This window comes from Selaginella moellendorffii, unplaced genomic scaffold (assembly GCF_000143415.4).
Source record: "Selaginella moellendorffii unplaced genomic scaffold, v1.0 SELMOscaffold_64, whole genome shotgun sequence".
Lineage (NCBI taxonomy): Eukaryota > Viridiplantae > Streptophyta > Lycopodiopsida > Selaginellales > Selaginellaceae > Selaginella > Selaginella moellendorffii.
The window spans coordinates 916,112-934,845 of record NW_003314325.1 but is presented as its reverse complement, the minus strand read 5'-3'; the positions used below and the strand labels follow the sequence as shown (position 1 = coordinate 934,845).

General features: G+C 46.4%; 7 protein-coding genes across 7 annotated transcripts; 2 read left to right on the top strand and 5 right to left on the bottom strand.

Moving 5' to 3' along the window:
- The first annotated feature begins 591 nt into the window (after nt 1-591).
- LOC9648547 (IAA-alanine resistance protein 1) lies at nt 592-1,894 on the top strand. The gene is made up of 8 exons (XM_024689955.1): nt 592-635; nt 688-853; nt 909-1,042; nt 1,098-1,205; nt 1,262-1,369; nt 1,420-1,521; nt 1,584-1,628; nt 1,681-1,894. The coding sequence occupies exons 2-8, from the start codon at nt 697-699 to the stop codon at nt 1,831-1,833; spliced, it is 807 nt and encodes a 268-aa protein (XP_024545723.1). The 5' UTR covers nt 592-635; nt 688-696; the 3' UTR covers nt 1,834-1,894.
- A 33-nt stretch (nt 1,895-1,927) lies between these two features.
- LOC112351670 (putative pentatricopeptide repeat-containing protein At5g09950) lies at nt 1,928-4,299 on the top strand. The gene is made up of 2 exons (XM_024689954.1): nt 1,928-2,007; nt 2,079-4,299. The coding sequence occupies exon 2, from the start codon at nt 2,094-2,096 to the stop codon at nt 4,281-4,283; it is 2,190 nt and encodes a 729-aa protein (XP_024545722.1). The 5' UTR covers nt 1,928-2,007; nt 2,079-2,093; the 3' UTR covers nt 4,284-4,299.
- A 116-nt stretch (nt 4,300-4,415) lies between these two features.
- On the bottom strand, nt 4,416-5,914 carry LOC9648546. Its single transcript, XM_002984787.2, has 5 exons — nt 5,776-5,914; nt 5,466-5,725; nt 5,164-5,375; nt 4,835-5,093; nt 4,416-4,777 (listed from the first exon to the last, which is right to left on the bottom strand). Exons 1-5 carry the CDS (start codon nt 5,843-5,845, stop codon nt 4,478-4,480), a joined length of 1,101 nt encoding a protein of 366 aa, XP_002984833.1. The 5' UTR covers nt 5,846-5,914; the 3' UTR covers nt 4,416-4,477.
- A 185-nt stretch (nt 5,915-6,099) lies between these two features.
- Nucleotides 6,100-7,531, bottom strand: LOC112351654 (subtilisin-like protease SBT3.2). Its single transcript, XM_024689899.1, has 3 exons — nt 7,105-7,531; nt 6,539-6,978; nt 6,100-6,177 (listed from the first exon to the last, which is right to left on the bottom strand). The coding sequence occupies exons 1-3, from the start codon at nt 7,529-7,531 to the stop codon at nt 6,100-6,102; spliced, it is 945 nt and encodes a 314-aa protein (XP_024545667.1).
- Nucleotides 6,944-9,218, bottom strand: LOC9648758 (subtilisin-like protease SBT3.4). Its single transcript, XM_024690047.1, has 10 exons — nt 9,134-9,218; nt 8,895-9,084; nt 8,693-8,848; nt 8,518-8,629; nt 7,924-8,440; nt 7,808-7,875; nt 7,525-7,754; nt 7,352-7,466; nt 7,105-7,303; nt 6,944-7,059 (listed from the first exon to the last, which is right to left on the bottom strand). The coding sequence occupies exons 1-7, from the start codon at nt 9,191-9,193 to the stop codon at nt 7,544-7,546; spliced, it is 1,314 nt and encodes a 437-aa protein (XP_024545815.1). The 5' UTR covers nt 9,194-9,218; the 3' UTR covers nt 6,944-7,059; nt 7,105-7,303; nt 7,352-7,466; nt 7,525-7,543.
- Nucleotides 9,219-10,510: 1,292 nt separating this feature from the next.
- LOC112351653 (calcium/calmodulin-dependent protein kinase type 1-like) lies at nt 10,511-12,278 on the bottom strand. The gene is made up of 3 exons (XM_024689898.1): nt 12,050-12,278; nt 11,687-11,800; nt 10,511-11,208 (listed from the first exon to the last, which is right to left on the bottom strand). The coding sequence occupies exons 1-3, from the start codon at nt 12,276-12,278 to the stop codon at nt 10,511-10,513; spliced, it is 1,041 nt and encodes a 346-aa protein (XP_024545666.1).
- Nucleotides 12,279-14,339: 2,061 nt separating this feature from the next.
- On the bottom strand, nt 14,340-16,138 carry LOC9648756 (triose phosphate/phosphate translocator, chloroplastic). Its single transcript, XM_002984784.2, has 11 exons — nt 15,884-16,138; nt 15,767-15,829; nt 15,638-15,703; nt 15,500-15,578; nt 15,326-15,446; nt 15,167-15,262; nt 14,998-15,110; nt 14,870-14,947; nt 14,695-14,811; nt 14,538-14,637; nt 14,340-14,481 (listed from the first exon to the last, which is right to left on the bottom strand). Exons 1-11 carry the CDS (start codon nt 16,099-16,101, stop codon nt 14,354-14,356), a joined length of 1,179 nt encoding a protein of 392 aa, XP_002984830.2. The 5' UTR covers nt 16,102-16,138; the 3' UTR covers nt 14,340-14,353.
- Nucleotides 16,139-18,734: the final 2,596 nt, after the last annotated feature.

The following is an 18,734-nucleotide window of genomic DNA, read 5'->3' as shown; positions in this document are numbered from 1 at the left end:
GGAGCACGGACATTGTGATCGATGCGGAGGAGTTTGGGTCCCTTGTGTCGAAATGTGGGACGCATCCAAGCGCAGCTGCGATTCCATGGCCGCCACTCCACCAGTATCGGCAATCCTCTGGTGGACATGTATGGCAAGCGCACGATGCCATCGCCGACAAAAACGTCTTCTCTTGGGGCTTCAAGTTTGCGGCCCAAGGTGGATGAAGCTGGACACAAGGTAGCGTTCGTTAGCCTTTCTTGACTCGAGTCCAGTTTGGTCAAAGAAGATAGCTTTCCAGTCCACGATGTTCTCAGCCTAGCATGTCAATTGCATGGTGATGCAGTCGAGGCGGGTAGACCAAATCCAAAACTAATGCTTTTGATTCATAAGAGCTCGTTGTTTCATCTCGTCTAGTTTAGCTTTTGCAAAAGAGTAGAAGGCAACTCCACCGATTGCCATCGTCGTGCCTACAGCAGTTTGTCTTGTAATTCGATTTCCTACAGAGACAGAAAGAAAGTCACTTGCATCATCAATCTAATCACTCGAAAGGCTTACCAAAAACAAGTATAGAGAATACGATTCGCTTTAGTACGTTGCCTACTGCTAAAGGACCTCCTCCTGCGAATTTTGTGAACACTTTGGCGGCATTTGGAGTAAGTTCTTGAACCTGGTTATTTAGAACAGGTCTTAGAATTTTACCGGCAGGGAGGTGCCATGATGGGCGATGCGTTCCTCCACCAGCTGCCTCACGCGTTTGGAGATTCAAGCCATTCTACGCATTCGCACTCTCATTCCCATCATTCACACGATCATGATAACGGAGGTCACGCTCATTCGCTTAAGGAGATCTCAACTGGACTTTGTGTTCTCGGTACGTAAAATTGTTGTAAGAAGTTTTCTGATAACAGTAGTATGCTTCTGCGCAGCCGGAATTTTACTGTTCTTCATGGTTGAGAAGATAGTGCGCTACGTCGAGGAGCACGGTTTTCAAACTTCGCATTCACATCACCACCATCCCAAAAAAAATGATGGTAATGCACCTGACTGCGACAAAAGTTCTGTAAGTTTTTCCTGAAGCTCTTTTGTTTCGCCTCAACGAACAAACTTCGCTTCAGGAAACTGAAAAGATCCCTCCAAAAAATTCCAAGAAGAAAAAAGCACAGAAGAACGCTGATGGATCTAAACTTGTGCTGGGTTATCTGAACCTGTTCTCCGACGGAGTGGTATGGTTGCAGCTTTGGAATGCTCCTATCATGCTTTAAGCTCATTATTTTCGCAGCATAACTTCACCGACGGAATGGCGATAGGAGCAGCTTTTCTTCTATATGGAACAAAAGGAGGCTGGTCCAGAACGTTCTTCCTTCTTGTCCACGAGCTTCCTCAAGAGGTTATAACTCTCTTGGCATTGCTGCTTTCTTAATCGCTCGTATATTTCAGGTTGGAGATTTTGGAATTCTTGTAAGATCTGGCTTCACTGTTTTCAAGGCTTTGGCATTCAACTTTTTGTCTGCGTTGGTTGCTTTGGCTGGCACTGCCGTGGTATGTGTAGCTAGCTAGCCATTTCGGTTTTGTGGTGTTCACATGGTTGAAACTCAATCCAGGCGCTGGTTTTTGGGGCCAATCCCGAGCAGTCATCGGTGATTGAGGTATTAAAATCTTACGAGATGGACCGCAACTGACTTTTAGAAACTCTTGCAGGCGTTCACGGCCGGAGGCTTTTTGTACATCTCCTTGGCAGGAGTTATACCTGAAATGCATCAGCAAGGAAGCTCTATCAAGAGCACATTGCTCCAGCTGTTTGCATTAACCTGTGGAATCGGAACTGCGGTTGCAATTTCCATCGCAGAGTGAAAGATAGGTACTTCAAGACGATTCTTTTATTTAATCTCTTAATTGAAAGATTGACAACAAAGACTAAGACTTCTGTTGGAGGAACTTCTCTAGGGTTTTGTTGCAGATAGATGAAGTTTTGCTGCTCTTTTGGATTGCGCTGCTTCGACCCAAATGCCTTCAACAGTGATATAGGTACCTTGCACTTTCATTCAGCTAAAGCATTAGTGAATGCTTCATCATTTTGTCATGTCTTTGTTTTGCAGCCTTTGCATCCTTGTATGCTTGCAAACGGAGCAGCGAGATCCAAGTTACTTGCTGCGCTGAAGGTATGCACGAGCTCAAGAGACCTCCGCACGGGAAAAATCCTTCACTCTCGAGCCACCGAGATCGGGCTGCAGTCGGACACATTCATCGCCACCTCCTTGATCAACATGTACGCAAAATGCGAGAGCATGGGGGAGGCACTAAAGGTTTTCAACTCGACTCTCAACCAGGACACGGTTCTCTGGAACGCTCTCATGCTGGGATACGCAAGCAATGGCGAAGAAGAGCTCGCTCTCAAGCTCTTCTTCAACATGAAACTCGGAGGCTACGCTCCAAATGCTGGAACTTTCGTGGCCGCCCTCAGAGCTTGCAGTAACTTGGCAGCGAAAGAAGCTGAGCAACAAAGTCACGACGGAGCTCGTTTGAAGTTGCGAGCTCTGGAGCAAGGCCTCGAAATTCACTCACAGGCAGCGATGGTGCACTGCGAGTCGGACGCTTTTGTGACGAGCAGTCTCGTGGACATGTACGCAAAGTGTGGGAGCTTGGTGCTGGCTCGGCGAGTTTTCGACAAGATGCCCAGCTGCGACGTTGTGACTTACACCGCTCTCATGCTCGGCTACGCGGACAACGGGCAGGGAGAGACGGCGCTTGAGCTGTTTGGGAGCATGCAACGCCGGGGCTGCGCTCCCAATGCTCGAGCTTTCGTCGCTGCTCTCAAGGCTTGCACGACAATCGCCTCGCAGAGAGACAGAACAAAGGCAGAAAGAAAGCCGCAGATGGATGGGAGGAAGATGGAAGCCTCGGCAAGGAGCTCTCAACAGGAAGATAGCTCACAGATCGATGGAAGAAGGATGGAAACTTTCCCGGGAAAGAGCGTCCAGGTTGATAGAAGAAAGAAAGTCTTGGCAAGAAGCTCCCGAGCGTTTGATGCGAGAAAGCTGGAAGCTTTGGAAACCGGGATGGCGATTCACTCTCAGGCAGCGAGATCTTCACAAGACTCGGACACCTTCGTGGCCAACAGCTTGGTGGGAATGTACGCAAAGTGTGGAAGCTTGGTCGATGCTCGCCGGGTTTTCGATAGGATGCCGGCTCACACTTCCGTGTCGTGGAACGTTTTGGTGCTCGGCTATGCCGAGAACGAGGTGCCCGAGCTCGCCGTGGAGCTAGCTCTAGAATGGATGAGACAAGATCCAAGTGGCGGCGGTGGCGGCAGTGGCTCCATTCTTCTTCCAGCGCTCAAAGCTTGCATGGCTATGGCGGCCCGTGAGGAGAGCGTGGAGATGGACGAGGGCAAACTCGTCAAGCTTGGAGCTCTGGAGAGAGGGATGGAGCTACACTCCCAAGCTTTAGCCGTCTCGAGCAAGGTGGCGAGCTCGCTTGTGGATCTCTACTCCAAGTGTGGGAGCTTGGACGACGCGCGGCGAGCTTTCCAGTCGATCGATCGCTGCGACGTGGTGGCGATCACGTCGCTGCTGCTGGCGTGCTGCGAGAGTGGCGAGGCTGGAGCGGCGCTGGATCTCTTCTGGAGCATGATCCTCGCGAGCGCGAGCTCCATCGCGCCGGACGCTCACTGCTACGCGGCGGGGCTCAAGGCGGCGGCGATGGCGGCGGCGCTGGACGCCGCGCGAGTGATCCATGGCGAGATTTGCCGGTCGGGGCTGGCGGAGGAGGAGATTCTAGTGGCGGCGCTGGTGGACGCGTATGGAAAGTGTGGAGCTCTCCTCCTCGCGGATCGCATCTTCGATGGCGCTGGATCCAGAGGCGTGATCGCGTGGACGTCGATCATCACCGCCCACAGCCGCGAGTCCCAGCGCGCGATCGCGCTGTTTGGAGCGATGGTCGAGGACGGAGTGGCGCCCAACGCCGTGACGATCCAGAGCGTGCTGGCGGCGTGTAGCCACGGCGGGCTGGTGGAGAAGGGGAAGGAGTTCTTCGCAGCGATGGCGGAGAGGTATGGCGTGGAGCCGGAGATGGAGCACTACGTGTGCATGGTGGATCTCTTGGGTCGAGCCAACGAGCTGGATGCCGCGGTGGAGCTGCTGCGATCGATGCCCTTCCGGGCGAATGCGGTGGCGTGGAGGACGATCTTGAGCTCTTGCCGGCGGTGGGAGAGCTATGATCTCGCCAGAGCCGCGTTTGAGAATCTGGTGAGGATGGATGCCAGGGATGGCGCTGGGTATGATCTCTTGCTGGCCAGCGTTTGAAAAAGCAAGAGCATTGCTCCCGAGAAGCTGGAACGCTAAGATTCCAGCATTTTCCCCTCCATGGTGTCGAAGCTCTATGAAAGTCAACATGGTCAATGTAAAGTCAACAGCGTCAATGCGAAGTCAATGAAAGGCCGTAAAACATTTTTGTAAATTAGCATATTTTACATCCACAGTGACGTGTTCATTGGGTATCAGGATGATTGGAAGAGCTGGCGAAATGCTTTCTCAGTCACACCCGGCGCAGCATGGAGCAAATGCCCAACCCCGGCAAGTTCATGATACTGGATCCACGGGAGGGATCGATGGACAGCGCGCTGCAACGCCACAGGGACGAGACAGTCTTCGTCACCCTGCCATATGTGAACCGACCCATTCTTGCTCGGGAATGGATCCGGGACTTCCGAGGGGTCGAACTCCCAGTTGCCAAACATGACCATCTTGTCGCGTATTTTCGACTCGAAGATCCCCTGCTGCATTGCCTCTTCGGCAATCTGGACGATGAAAACTACATGAGTATCATAGAAACAATCGGGAGTATTGAAACTTACAGCAGGATCCGGTTTTCCTCCGAGTATTGTGTCCCTGTCCATTGGGTTGCAATGTAAGTGGAGCGCTCCCATGGTGCTCGAGGTTGGGAGAAGCTTTTGTGTCATCCAAAAGTAGAGGAAGGAAGGGGTGTAGTGAGCGACGAGCAGCGCGAGCTTGTCTCCAATGGCCTGCGTGTGAAACGCATTGTAGGCTTCCCGGGATGGGAGCTTCGACCACCAGAAGTTTGTGACGGGCGAGAACATCAAAACTCCAGCCAATCTATAGCGAAAAGTTAGTTCTCCGAACAACGAAACGAAAAGAACTATGAGACATGGAATGAACGTTTTACCTGTGGGGGATGTAGTAAAGGCAAGACCAAGCGGTGTAGCCTCCAATCGAGATAGATGCCAAGTAAAACTTTGGCCCCAGCTCAAGTTGGTCTGCGAGTTCTTCAACGTCGAAAGCCTCCGACTTCACGGTTCGTGTTGGATTTGGGTCGCTCTGTCCATAACCGGCTCGATCGTAAGACACCATGTACACACTCAGCTCCTCGAGAAGCTCCTAGGAAAGACCAAAACACGGTGGAAGTTAATGAGAAGAGTTGCTTGTTTCATTCTTAAAACCGAACTTGGAAAATCCTAGAAACCATACCTGTGATACCAGTGAAAGGGATTGGTGTCTGGACCCTTCAAGGCCATGCACAACAATGAGTTTGTGTTTTGCTTGTTCCTTTGGAACCCCTCTTTCACTGTAAGCCAATTTTCTACCATCACTAAGAACAATCCTTGGAGCGGTCACTGGAGGTCCATTCGGCTGCCCGCAAATTCGAGGAGGCGGAGCCTTCACTCCAGACAAGTAAGCCCACGAGAGAAGAACACCCAGTGTCGCTGCTATGGCGTAGCTCTTCCATGCTGGAGCAATGCATTCGTATAGAGATCTTTTCTGTATTCGAGTTTCTTACCGGAAGCAACACTTCGCCTGGCAACTGCGGAAGGAATGTGATTCTCATTGGCGGGCACCGACCTCACCATTTGGGATGGAAGGATCTCTCAGCAAGTTTGGGGGAGGGCTCTCGGGATGAAAGGAAACCTGTTCTACGTCGATTCCAACACGTAGCTTTGAGCTTGACACCTGTTAAACAAACTTAATAGTTAAGAAAATGTGGTGTCTAAAGAATGAGGAGCTCATTGTGCTCACATAATTTGAAGATAATACTATGTTGACTTTTACAAGAGTCAAAGGGTCCACTGCCAGTACGATATTGAGGAGAATTTTGCTTCAGGCTTCATTCAATCTCCAACTGGAGCACCCATCTTAGGACGGCAGCCTGGTGATCGACTTCACTGTCTGGAATCGCTATCCTCTACAATTGATTGAAGAACTGTTGGAAACAGATTGGGAGACCGATGGTGGACACGAGCGCTACAAGCAGCAGGCTATCGTCAAGAGTCAACAATTCCTGATCGCAAGTCGTAGTTTTCTGGAATAGTCCCACGTTGTTGATAGCTTTGGAACAAAGGCAATGATTTACAACACAGTTGCACTCGCCAACTGAAATGGTAAATGGTTTGGGGCTTCACGAAACATTGAATTGCTTTTGAAATCAAAGAGGGGCAAGTCTTATGGTTTATATTCATACCATAGATGATTCTCGCTTAGGATGCAAGAAACATTTATTTCGTCGTTTATTTACCACCCAGTCAAGCACGAATGAAATCGTTTACCTGGACACTAATGGGGCTCCGTACATAATGGACGCCATCTGACCAAGTGATGGAGCCAAAAGCATAGTGCCCCACTGAACGAACTATTTGAGCAGCCTCAAACGTGATCTCATAAGACAGCTTTGTCACGGAACTGTTGAAATGGAGAATGTCCGGTTTGACTGTAACTCTGACGCTATGCGGCTCTTCCACGATTGCCCTGTAACTTGAGCATGGTGTCCCTACGTTTGTCACAACTCTTTTCACTGTTTTGGCTCCCACCAGATTGGAGATTGTTATCGAGGGATAGTTCAGCTCAGTGGCTGCTAGAGTCTGAGACGAGCATTTGGAGTGTTCAATCTTGCAAATGCTGCCCAGACTGCAGCAGAAGAGAGCATAGTCTTGAGGAGTGGTAACGTAAACAAGGCCTGGATCTGCTGCTTTGGTTGGATTGATGTGTCCTGCACCATATCCGAAGGGGTTGGAATAACTTAGTGTGAAACTATCAGTTATTATATCCCTTGTGTTGTCCATGTTCCAAGCTGCAAGCGTGATACTTCAGGACAGAGCTTGCAAAACCCACATACCTGTTGTCATAATTGCAGACTTGATTGCGGAGGGGCTCCAATCTGGATGCAAGGATTTAAGCAAAGCCGCAACACCGGAAACGTGAGGACAGGACATGGACGTGCCACTCTTCGCTCCAAAACTCTTTGCTGAGCTGCTTGAATGGCTTTTTGGAGGAATAGCAGCGATTATGTCAACGCCAGGAGCAATGATATCAGGCTGCAATGCCGGTGATATATCAATTTGAAAACCAAAGGACTCACAAACCTTCAGAATATCAGGAGAAATTGGGTTTGGTCCCCTGGCTGAGAAGGTTGCAACAGCAGGGGCTGGTCCAATCCCGGTCACAGTTTCAGGTGGATGGATATAGATCGTTGACGATCTGCAATTGAGGTAGGCAAGTTCAAATGATGAAGATAAACAAGATCGATCTGGCTTACTTCTCATGTGATCTGTGACCTAAGAGCTGCACACCGCATGCACTGGAACTACAAATATAGGGAGCGACAAGCTTCCTGTTATCGATCTGACTGTATCGGTGATTATAATTCCGGTGGCTCCAGCCTTTTCGATAGCATCCATGTCCACGGGAAGCTCGGCGCTGGAAGCAAAGCAAAGGACATACTTCCCTCTCAGGGTGGTACCATTCAATCTCGCTTCTGTGCAATAGCTGCAGAGAATTCACCTCATCAGAGAGATACTAGTGTCCGAATGTATGCATACCCATCCTCTCCAGAGGCAATTCTATGCAATCCAACTTCAGAACCGGTCCGGTGCTGTGATGGCGTTGCCTGTCCAAAAACTTCAAAAATGAAGGTTCATACAGCCATTTTGCAAACCTGGCAAGAGGTAGCATTGTCGGGAAGAACGATCTTTGCATGGAAACCCCGGTCAATAGTGCTTGCTCCCACACTCAGAATCCAGGGAGCAGTGTTAATGATTGTGGACGGATATGGTCCCGAATTGCCACCACTTGCCACAACCAAAATCCCATTCTGGACTGCATGAAATGCGGCAATTGCAATGCCATCCGTGTTGTAGTCGTACGTATTTTCCATGCCTGCAGAAATGGACAGGATGTCGACTCCGTCATAAATTGCGTAGTCGATTGCAGAAATAATGTCTGCTTCTAAGCTGCTACTCTCTTCATAGAATTTGTACATTGCAAGCCTGGCCATTGGTGCTCCACCACGAGCTATTCCGCTGCCAAATTCATCATCGCTGGCTCCGTAAACGAGCCTGCCTACAGCGGTCGACGATGTATGCGTGCCGTGAGAGTTTTTGTCCCTGGGTGATCTGTAATCCTCCACGCTAGGATCCACACTTTGGTCGAAATATCGAGCTCCTATAAGTTTCCTGCATTCATGCAGTTAAAACACATGAAACGGCTATACTTCCAAGTTCCAAGCCACTCGGAGGTCCCAACAACGAACCTATTACAGTTTGAAGCCGTGAAGTTCTCGCCTATTTGACATATTCCCTTCCATCTTGTGGGAACTGCTGGCATTGATTTGTCATTGAAACTCTCAGCTTCAGGCCATACACCTGCAGAAAAGTTCCGAAATTTTGGTATCTGCTGCACACTAGAATGTGAAACTTAACAAACACCTGAATCCACAACCCCAACAATTACGTCCACTCCGAAGCCCGATTCTTGCAAAATGCCTTTGGGCTTCATGACATCCAATCCAAGGAAGTCCCAGCTGTGAGTTGTATGCAGCTTCACCTTTTTGCTGCGGAACACAGACACAACTCCAGGCATCTCTGTTGCAGAAGTATTAGCCTGAAAACTGAGAGCACAGCCACTTACTGGACAAAGCTTTTGCATGCCTTGGATTCATATCTGCTGCGAAACCGCTGAATCCATGCCGGTAGCTGTACAAGATAGCACCTTTTGCCAAATCTTCACTTCCCAACACACTGGCCAGCGTTTCGTGATGGGATTTCGTTACCAGTTCGTGGTCTTCGACGGTTTTCTTCCCCATGTAGACTATATAAACCTACGATGGCACCAGTTAGCGACCGATGTAGACTCAATAAAATACTTACCTCTCCCATCGAGCACTGGATTTGAGCCAGAAGAATAAGAAAAGCGGTTAGTGGTGCCATTCTTCAGGAGTGCAATGCAATGGAAAATCCCTAGCTGCTTTCCGAGCATACCCGGGGGTTGATATAGAGGCTCAGCATTCTGATCAGATGTACGGTGTGGGCCTTCAGGCACTCGAATTTTCTTTAGTTGCAATTTGAATCCGACCACTAGTAGTGGAGCCGCAAACAGCCAATGGGGTTGTAGTGCTGCCACTTCCCCCAGCAATTCACTGCAGCAGAACTTTGAATGCAGGATCGAACAGGAACAATACACAGTACTCATTGCAGATAAAAAAAAAATCGAGAAGAACATTAGGCTTCGTCCATCGATGATCCTGCATGTAAAAACATTCTCTCTACGAAGAAAGTCGATGAACAAGCCGTTCCTGTTCAAAGCTGCGTAAGCTCTTAGTGCGCATAGGAGAATATGTGTCAATTCAACCCTGGAGCCTTTACTTTTGAGATTGAATAGATTCAAATGTATCCTGAAGTGGTGAATCTGCTGTTTATGAGGCGGTATGTGTACTGGTATGAGTATGCTGATGCGAGAATGACGCCTAGAAATTCAACCAAAACCAAAACAAACAGACCTCTACAATTAAAATATCAGGCAAAGTTGCAAGGTGTTGAAAGACAGCTCTAGGGCAAACAATGCTTTCACTGTTTTTAGTTGCAACATGTTAAAGTTGCATCTTCAACCAAATGCCTATCACTTAGTCAGATATCTTCACGCTAATGGCCGCATAACTCTTTGAGATTTTAGGTGAAGTTTTTTTTAAAAAATTCTAAAAAACGACGTTTAATCAAAGACCACGATGAAGTTGGCCACGCCCAGGGCCAACGGCCCATTTGGAGGTACCCAGACGAGCACGCTTAACTCTCGCCCGAATTTCACCCCTTTATACTGCTCCAGCATGTGGTCTCAAACACAACAATCCACCTGAAAACTAAATGAAAGCAACAAACACGCGTTGACTGAAGAGGATTCTTTGTATCATGGAGATTTGTTTGACCAGTCTCACATTTTAAGAGCGTTGTGACGGAGGAAAACGGGTTAGCGATAATATAACTCACGCTGCTCGAACTTTCTTCACAACCAAGCACTCCTCTTCACTCCACAGCGCCTCCTCCTATGAATCGTCTTCTTGATCTTACTGCTGCAATTCTCCACGATCCAGGGATGCTCCAGCACACCATCCAGCGTCAACCTCTCGATCGGCATCCCACAGATGAAATCCTCCGCCTCGTCTGAGAGAGGACAACCATCCGGGAATTCTCCGGCTCGAAACAACTCGATCTCCCTGGATTGCTTGTAGCCTCTCAGCAGCTCATATGTGATCACTCCCACACGTCGATGGCTGTAGTGTAAAAGCTCCGCAACCTTGAGTCACCATGACCACTCTTACAGCTCGTCATCTCCGGGGCCATATACTTCCCGGTTCCACAGTACTGCGACATCTCCTTGGGGTCGTCCGTGGCCACTCCAAAGTCTCCAATCACCACCTCGTGCACGGCAGTAGCGTCCAGCTTGACGAAGATGTTCTCCGGCTTGAGATTCGGGTGGATGATGCCGCTGGTATGTATCCCCTTGAGCCCCTCCGCCAGCCGCTGGATGGTCTTGGCGGCCTCCTTCTCGCCCAGCGGCCCTCCCTTGATCAATCGATGGCACAGACTAGGACCACACAGCTCCATCACCATGGTCCCGTAGCAAGCCCCGCCGCTCCTCTTCCTCACGAAGCCCGCCAAGGAGACCACTCCAGCGCAGCCGCGGAGCTTTGACATGAGCCGGAGCTCTCTCCCGGCCTCCCTCCCCGATTGAAACATCTTCCCGGCGTTGAGCACGAAAACCTGGCCCTGGCCCCTCGTGTGGATCTTGAGGAGCTCGGCACAATCGTCCTCCTCGAACTCACCGTCTTCGCGCAAGCTTCTCCTCTCGCGCAAGCTTCCTTGATATGAAAAATAAAAGGGTAGAAACCCACAACGACTATATGTCGACGGCTGGGATGGCGTTTCGCCGACGGCTGAGATGTGATCGACTATCAACGGTGCCGATGTGCTTAGCCGCGAATATTCTCTAAACAATTAGAATATTTTCTCCTGGAAGCAGGCAGCTGCGATTCCACATGGCAGCGCGCACGACGCACGCGCATCGCCGACAAGAACGTCTTCTATTGGGATTCTTGATCACGGCCTATGCTAGCAGCAAAGAGTGGTGGAGGGAGTGAGCGAAGCAAGGACACATAAGGTTGCGTTCCTTAGGCTGGCGAGGTCTTGCTTGGCTCTGGAGCAGGGCAACCTTGTTCGGTCGCTCCTTGAGGAGTGTGTGCCACAGAGATTCTAAGGAATCACTCCAGGAAGCTCGGCTGGCTGGAGAAGTCAGTGCTCTGGCATGGAAGAGCTACGCTGTAGCTAAGACTTTTAAGCTTGGGAGTTTTAAGGTCGAGTCCACTGAGCAGAAGCGCCCCAATGCAGTGGACATGGCGACGTCCCATTCGATCCCAGCCCTCACGATACAAGCATGGATCTCTTCTCCATCGCCCTGATCGTCACAGCATGAAAGAAGCGTCTGTAGGTGCTCGTGTATCTTGGGATTGCCCGCACTGGGCATCATCAGGTCACCAGATTTTTCTGTTTCTCAAAATATCTCTTGAAAAAGATCAAAGGTTTAAATTTATAACTATTTCAACCACAATGCTCATTGTGGTGGCAAGCAAAGCAAGCAAGCATACGCAGAGCAGTCGCCCACCTGCACCAGACAGGGATTCTTAACTTAGACTCCACCTCAGCTCCAACACCCACATAATATACTTGTCTACTGGCAATACAAAGAGACATTGCATTACATTACAGGCTCTTTTATCTAGGATATGACTTCACTTGAATCAGGGGTGTCCCGGACCAGCCCGACGTGATCTCCCGGAACACTCTCATCGTCACCTATGCGTCTTTCTCGGGCTTCATGGAAGTTCTCTGGAGCTCTAGGGGCCTTCGAGTGTCCTCCGACACTGTTGTTTGCAACTCTTTGGTGAGCATCTATGGAAACGGAGGCCAGCTTACCACCGCCAGGAGCGTGTTCAAAGAATCGTGCGGATCTTTGGAACGCCATCAGGTCTCAATTCGGAATCGCTTCAGCTCTACCAGAGAATGGAGCTCGAGGGCAAACGACGTTGCCTCTCTCGATCATGAACGCTTGCACGGGACCAGTCGACTTGCACACCACGAGGCTGATCCACTCCAATGTCGAAGAGAGCTTTGCGACGAGCGGCAGCCCAGAGAACGGAGCTCAAATCCGGAACGCCCTCGTCAGCGAGGTGCGCGAGCTTGGGCGACGCCAGGACAACTTTCGGGACAATGCCACGCAAGGATGTTGTATCCTGGAACAGCTTGATCGCTGCGTACTCCGTCAATGGCTACGGCGACCTCGCCTTTGACTTGTACCAGCGAATGCGGCTGTCCCACGAACGTCACCTTTACCAGAACGCAATGTTCGAGCAAATAGGGATTGCTGCGAGCCCACGTTGCTCGCGTCTAATGATATTATCTGCCATCTTTTTCTCCTGATCAACCATGTCCTCAATTCCACACTAACATATTCGTTTTGTTTTTCTCATTCTTTCTCTTGTTTACCATAGAAATGGCTCCTTCCAAGCTTGTGGTCGCCATGGAGACCAAGGTAGAGCGCAGATGCTCTTTGTTATCTTTCTGGGTTCTTATTGTTTTGAGTTGATTTGCAGACTCGAGCTTGAGATCTCTCATTCTTTCTCTTGTTTACCATAGAAATGGCTCCTTCCAAGCTTGTGGTCGCCATGGAGACCAAGGTAGAGCGCAGATGCTCTTTGTTATCTTTCTGGGTTCTTATTGTTTTGAGTTGATTTGCAGACTCGAGCTTGAGATCTCTCATTCTTTCACGCGTGAAGTTCGAAGTGGGAATCGCGGGCGGTGGATCAAGAATCAAGATAGAGAGGCACGAAGGTGCTTTGTACAGTGTCCCATGTGTGTATGTTGAACAAGACGCCGTGGTAGAGATCAGCAAGATCAGCTCCTCATCGGGGGATGCGATAGAAATTAGGATCAAGTGATCCCTCACTTTTTCATTTCCATCGCTATCAATGTTGCGCTTTACTAGATTCATTGGATTGGCGGTGCTCCTCCCTGTGGAGAGTCAGCAAAATCGCTGGTAGATCTCTTCTATGTTTTGAATTAAATATCTAAGTTAGAAGCATCCAAGACGCTCCAGCTCGCCAACTCGGTGTGGGCATGATCGTGCATACATCTCCAGGATGGCGTTCTCCAGCGCCAGCTCTCATGGCTCAATGATCTGGTCCACTTGAGGACCGCGAGCGATTGGATTGGAGCGCGGTGGAGTGGACCAAGTCGTCCAGCTCCAGTATTCGATGGAAGAGATCCAGCTCCATGCGTCCAGGAGCACGGACATTGCGATCGATGCGGAGGAGTTTGGGGCCCTTGTGTCGAAATGTGGGATGCATGCAAGCGCAGCTGCGATTCCATGGCCGCCACTCCACCAGTATCGGCAATCCTCTGGTGGACATGTATGGCAAGCGCACGAGCATTCGATGCCAAAAACGTCTTCTCTTGGGGCTTCAAGATTGCGGCCCATCAGCAGCGAGGAGGTGGATGATGCCGGACACAAGGTAGCGCTCGTTAGCCTGGTGTAACACTAGAGTGTTCGATCGCTCCTTGAAGAGTGACTTTTCAGGGATTTTCAGATTGCCACATGTAGCAACGTTTGGATTGCTTAATATGCTGCAAGGTCAACTGGTTAAAGAAATTTATGAGAAACTTGGACAGAAAGATCTGGTGTAGATTGATTTGTATGCCCAATGCATTTGTAACTTTGCCTTTGCGACAACGCTTCTTTCATGCTGTGACAATCTGGATCAATGAAGCTGAGGAGGTGTTTGAGAGTTTTAGACTCTGTAGATTTTGGACTCGGTGGGCTTATGTCCTGGAAAAGGAAGGTGGCAAGGCTGATAAGTTGTGGAGTAGATAAAGCACGACTGGATCGGATCTAAGCGCTCGATTGTCAAGAAAGCTCGTCTATAGCAAATGCTCCTCGAGTCCAGTTTGGCCAAAGAAGATAACTTTCCAGTCCACGATGTTCTCAGCCTAGCATGTCAATTGCATGGTGATGCAATCGAGGCGGGTAGACCAAATCCAAAACTAATGCTTTTGATTCAAAAGAGCTCGTTGTTTCATCTCGTCTAGTTTGGCTTTAGCAAAAGAGTAGAAGGCAACTCCACCGATTGCCATCGTCGTGCCTACAGCAGTTTGTCTTGTAATTCGATTTCCTACAGACAGAAAGAAAGTCACTTGCATCATCAATCTAATCACTCGAAAGGCTTACCAAAAACAAGTATAGAGAATACGATGACTACGACTCGCTTTAGTACGTTGCCTACTGCGTGTGACAGAGGCGCTACTCGTTCCAGAGTGTTGTTGCCAACCTGATAGACGTACAAGAAATATCTGGCATCGTGCTTTATCGAAGAGAAAGAACGAACCTGATTGTACAGATGATAGAAAACTCCCACCACGATTAGATCTGCTACGAACTTTCGAATGCCTACTTTTGCAACTGAGGAAGCAAGCCCGTGCTTGACAAGGCTCGGACCTTCTATCTGTAGATAAAAAGCATTGATCTACTAAAAGCTTGTGGATTAAATGAATGCTACTTACCAGTAATGCTGGTGGTATGCACATGAAGAGCGAAATCAAAGATATGTAAGCGTAAAGATTAGTGCTGTCAATTGTTGCCTGGACAGGACAAGAAAGAGCGTCATCAGATATGAAGAAATGCTTTGTACCATAGCCTCCTTGGAAACAATGTTTCGGTATGTGTATGCTGCGTTCGACGTCATGGCACTGAGAAATCCTTTCCAGTTAAATGAAACCTCTGTGAGTGATGCTAGAGAAACCCCTGAAGGACCAAGCTTGAGAATGCAAGAGGTTTACAAATCTAGAGCATATATTTACCAGCGACTACAGGTATCAAGCTAAGCCAGAGGGCGAAAGGAACTGATTGTCCCAGAAGAAACTGTGACGCAGATGCGTTGAAGAAAGGCTCCAGCGCTGCCAGCAGCAAACACGAGTAATCCTGTCAATCTCCATGAACTAAAAGCAAAACCACAAAACCTTTGACCGTGTGCGTGAAGGAAACGGCGACGGTGGATGAGGAAATGTTGGTCATGATGTGTCCCAGAGCGTGACAAAACGAAACTGGCAGAAGCAATCTCATCAGTTCCTTGCTCAATGGCTGGAACCAATCAAATCAGGATAGGTAGTCTGGCGAAAAAATCGAAAACTTACGACACGTTTTGGCATTCCAAATGCCCAGCAAACGCTGCAGTATGTAACTCCCACCGCCAGATGAATCACGGACATGGTACTGTTCAAGGCGAGGAAAAAGATTTAGACTAAACAAGACGAAGAAGAAGAGGAAGTTACCATGGATATGGAAAGTAGTGAAACACCTGCTTGTTCAAGACATTAAAAACCGCATTTAACAGAGACCTGTGCGATCCTTTGATTTGGAGCTAGGGAAGAAAACAAAAATCTCTTATCTTTTCTTCTTACCAAGATAGGAAGAGCGACCCGGTTGTCAGCGCCGGGTATTGGTCCAGAAAGCTCGACGCACCACTGGCAACAAGAACTCATGATCTCTAAACGAATTGGCCCCCAAATCCACATTACCTGTTGTGATCGCACTCCTCCGCAGCCGCCGCTGCCGCTCTGCTGCAAACGAGACGAAGCGAGGATTTCTTGCCTGGAAAATCTGTTAATCCAGGGCCCGGAATAACAGATTTTCCAGCCGCGAGGCGCACAAGAAGAGCAGGGCGATGGAATTGGAGCGGCGATTCTTTGCTGATCGGGAAGCATCTGAGACGCAGATGAGCGCAGCATCGATCCATGAGGCGCTGCTACATTCCTTATGCTAAAACCCTAGCCTTTAAATTGCTCAGCCTGGGTACAATGAACCTGGACACCTTAAAATCGATACGTTACGTATACATCCACCTCCCGGATCCTAGCAAGTACCGAAGAAACTTCTTCACATAAAAAATTATCAAAAACTATAGGCTATATAATTGGTTTGCTTAAACAAAATTGATAAGGGGATTGAATATATTTAAAATATACTTGAATATTTTAAGAATATTCAATCATTTAATTGTTGTTATTTATTTAGATTAATATTGTATTTATAATTTATAAATATATTTATAATCTATAAACTTTTCTAAAGACTTCCTAGTATATTCTTTTTATTCCATTATCTAATGATTAATATGCAATAAGATTAATCTTGATTTATAAATTATAAACATGTTTATAATTATTGATCAATTGGGTTATTAAAAAATACTAAATAAGTATGACACTACTATTAAGCAAACTAAGCATTGCTATGCAGAAAATTATTTTAATTTATGTGAAAAACACTTTCAAATATTATTTTTGGTTTGCTTAAGCAAACTTATAAAGGAAGAGTGGATGTACCTAAAATATAATATTCTAACCATCTAACAGTTATTAGATTAATTTTGTATTTATAATTTACAAACTTTTCTAAACACCTTTCAAGATTTCAATTAATAAATAAGATTAATAAATAATAACCACTATTATTAAGTAACCAAACATTGTTGCATCCAGTAAATTTTGTATGCTTAAGCAAAACTGTAGGAGTAAATGATTGTTATTCATTTCATTAATCTTGTATTTATAATATATAAACATATTTATAATTTATAAACTTTCCTAAACACTTTTTAGCATATTCTATTTATTTTACCATCTAATGGTTGTAATAAGATTAATCTTACGTTTACTTTTTGAGCCTTATAAACCTTGTTAAGAGAAGGTATTTTGCTCCATACATTGTGAACATTAAACATCAAGTATAACAACTGATAACGGCATAGAATCTTTATTCATAAAATACACAAATGCTTGAACAATAAGCTTATCAAAAACATGAGAAGAGAATGAAAAAAGAAAAAGAGCTCGAGAAAAGGTGTTAACATCAAATATAAAACTCCTTTGGTGATAAACAACCTCAAAATCATATATCTTAAACTTTAAAGCCCATTGAGTAATACAATTAATCAAGTTCTTCTATTTCAATAATAAAGTAACTACAATATGATCATCTTTTAGTAATGTTTGAGAACTATGTAGATATGTGTGAAGTTTCTCACTATTGTAAAATACACCTTTATTATATAGTAATTCATCTCCGTTGGTTCTAACATAAAGTTGATATAATGGGATGGTGCTAATTAGACATATTTGGGCTCTCTTACATCAACACACTTCCAAAACTTATATAAAAAACATTCACCTGCAAAACTAAAGATCTAGTGTAGTTATGATATGCTAAAACTGGAAAAATTATTAACAACTCTTTAAAGTCTGTAAATACCCTCTCATAATCTACATACTACATGAAAAATAATATTGACAACTTCAACAATGCTCCTAATAATGCAATATGATTAGAAATATGATTAATGAAATGGCTGAGAAATTACACCTTGCCTAATAAGCATTGCATATCATTCACACACTTTAGAGTAACGAATTTATTAAGATCAATTTGCAAACTTTAATGAGAAATTTTTAATGAAAAATATGATACTCAAGATAAATTGTATCCTTGGACCCAAAAATACACTTCAATTACTTTAGCTTTAAACTAACTTCTTGCAAGTGATCCAACACTTTACAAACATCACTAATGTATGCTTATATCCCTTCTGAATAAATCAAAACATCATTAATAAAGTTAATAGTCACCTCCAACATATTGCAAAAAACTTCATTCATCATCCACTAAAAAGTAGTTAAAGCATTTTTCAAATCAAATGGCATCACCAAGAACTTGTATAAACCAAATAATATATAAAAAGTAGTCTTGGGAATATTTTCCTTGGCCATTAGCACTTATCAGTATCCAAAAGCAAAATATAATTTTACGAACTAACAATTTTTCCCCAAACAATTTAAAAGATTAATAGTGTGAGGAAAAGGGTATATATTCAAGATAGTCATTTTGTTTAATAGGCAATAGTCAATGCAAAAATAAATATTCCCATTAGGATTTGTCACAATATAAAGTTCACACAACTAAAAAGTTTACAACTTTCAAATAACACTCTATTTTGGGTTTTATGCTTTTAAATCCTTGATGTTTTTCTGCCAAGAAATATGAGATCAAATGCTTGTAGAAGTTTATATAGAAATGTTTGGAGGTGAGCCCAACTTACAACTATGTTGTCTTGCCTGTCCAAGAGGGTAATAGAAAATATTCTAATTTTTTAAAAAATATTCATGGCTAGGCACACGGCGATCACATCTCAGCCGTCAGCAAAACGCCATCCAGCCGTCGACATATAATCGTTAGTTTCTCTTACGCGAGAGGAGAAGCTCTGTGATGGTGCGACAGTGAGTTCGAGGATGACGATTGTGCCGTCATCGTCATCGAGGATGACGATGCTCAAGGGCGCCATGAGCTATGTTTAAATTGGGGAGGGAGGCCGGG

What these genes read in the sequence shown, in the direction of transcription:
- LOC9648547 (XM_024689955.1), top strand. Translation starts at nt 697, where the DNA reads ATGATGGGCGATGCGTTCCTCCACCAGCTGCCTCACGCGTTTGGAGAT. An exon ending in TCCACGAGCTTCCTCAAGAG is followed by an intron (nt 1,370 to 1,419) that starts GTTATAACTCTC and finishes CGTATATTTCAG; the next exon opens with GTTGGAGATTTTGGAATTCT. An exon ending in AGCAGTCATCGGTGATTGAG is followed by an intron (nt 1,629 to 1,680) that starts GTATTAAAATCT and finishes AAACTCTTGCAG; the next exon opens with GCGTTCACGGCCGGAGGCTT.
- LOC112351670 (XM_024689954.1), top strand. Translation starts at nt 2,094, where the DNA reads ATGCTTGCAAACGGAGCAGCGAGATCCAAGTTACTTGCTGCGCTGAAG.
- LOC9648546 (XM_002984787.2), bottom strand. Translation starts at nt 5,845, where the DNA reads ATGGTGAGGTCGGTGCCCGCCAATGAGAATCACATTCCTTCCGCAGTT. An exon ending in CCCTTTCACTGGTATCACAG is followed by an intron (nt 5,376 to 5,465) that starts GTATGGTTTCTA and finishes GGTCTTTCCTAG; the next exon opens with GAGCTTCTCGAGGAGCTGAG. An exon ending in CTTTACTACATCCCCCACAG is followed by an intron (nt 5,094 to 5,163) that starts GTAAAACGTTCA and finishes TTTTCGCTATAG; the next exon opens with ATTGGCTGGAGTTTTGATGT.
- LOC112351654 (XM_024689899.1), bottom strand. Translation starts at nt 7,531, where the DNA reads ATGAGAAGTAAGCCAGATCGATCTTGTTTATCTTCATCATTTGAACTT. An exon ending in GTCTGCAATTATGACAACAG is followed by an intron (nt 6,979 to 7,104) that starts GTATGTGGGTTT and finishes GATATGGTGCAG; the next exon opens with GACACATCAATCCAACCAAA. An exon ending in GGAGCCCCATTAGTGTCCAG is followed by an intron (nt 6,178 to 6,538) that starts GTAAACGATTTC and finishes AATCAATTGTAG; the next exon opens with AGGATAGCGATTCCAGACAG.
- LOC9648758 (XM_024690047.1), bottom strand. Translation starts at nt 9,193, where the DNA reads ATGGCACCACTAACCGCTTTTCTTATTCTTCTGGCTCAAATCCAGTGC. An exon ending in TCCAGTGCTCGATGGGAGAG is followed by an intron (nt 9,085 to 9,133) that starts GTAAGTATTTTA and finishes GTGCCATCGTAG; the next exon opens with GTTTATATAGTCTACATGGG. An exon ending in ACGGCTTCAAACTGTAATAG is followed by an intron (nt 8,441 to 8,517) that starts GTTCGTTGTTGG and finishes GCATGAATGCAG; the next exon opens with GAAACTTATAGGAGCTCGAT.
- LOC112351653 (XM_024689898.1), bottom strand. Translation starts at nt 12,278, where the DNA reads ATGGCGTTCCAAAGATCCGCACGATTCTTTGAACACGCTCCTGGCGGT. An exon ending in CCGGGACACCCCTGATTCAA is followed by an intron (nt 11,801 to 12,049) that starts GTGAAGTCATAT and finishes TTTGAGAAACAG; the next exon opens with AAAAATCTGGTGACCTGATG. An exon ending in TGGAGAAGAGATCCATGCTT is followed by an intron (nt 11,209 to 11,686) that starts GTATCGTGAGGG and finishes CACCGTTGATAG; the next exon opens with TCGATCACATCTCAGCCGTC.
- LOC9648756 (XM_002984784.2), bottom strand. Translation starts at nt 16,101, where the DNA reads ATGGATCGATGCTGCGCTCATCTGCGTCTCAGATGCTTCCCGATCAGC. An exon ending in CTTGATACCTGTAGTCGCTG is followed by an intron (nt 15,111 to 15,166) that starts GTAAATATATGC and finishes TTGGTCCTTCAG; the next exon opens with GGGTTTCTCTAGCATCACTC. An exon ending in ATTCTCTATACTTGTTTTTG is followed by an intron (nt 14,482 to 14,537) that starts GTAAGCCTTTCG and finishes TTCTGTCTGTAG; the next exon opens with GAAATCGAATTACAAGACAA.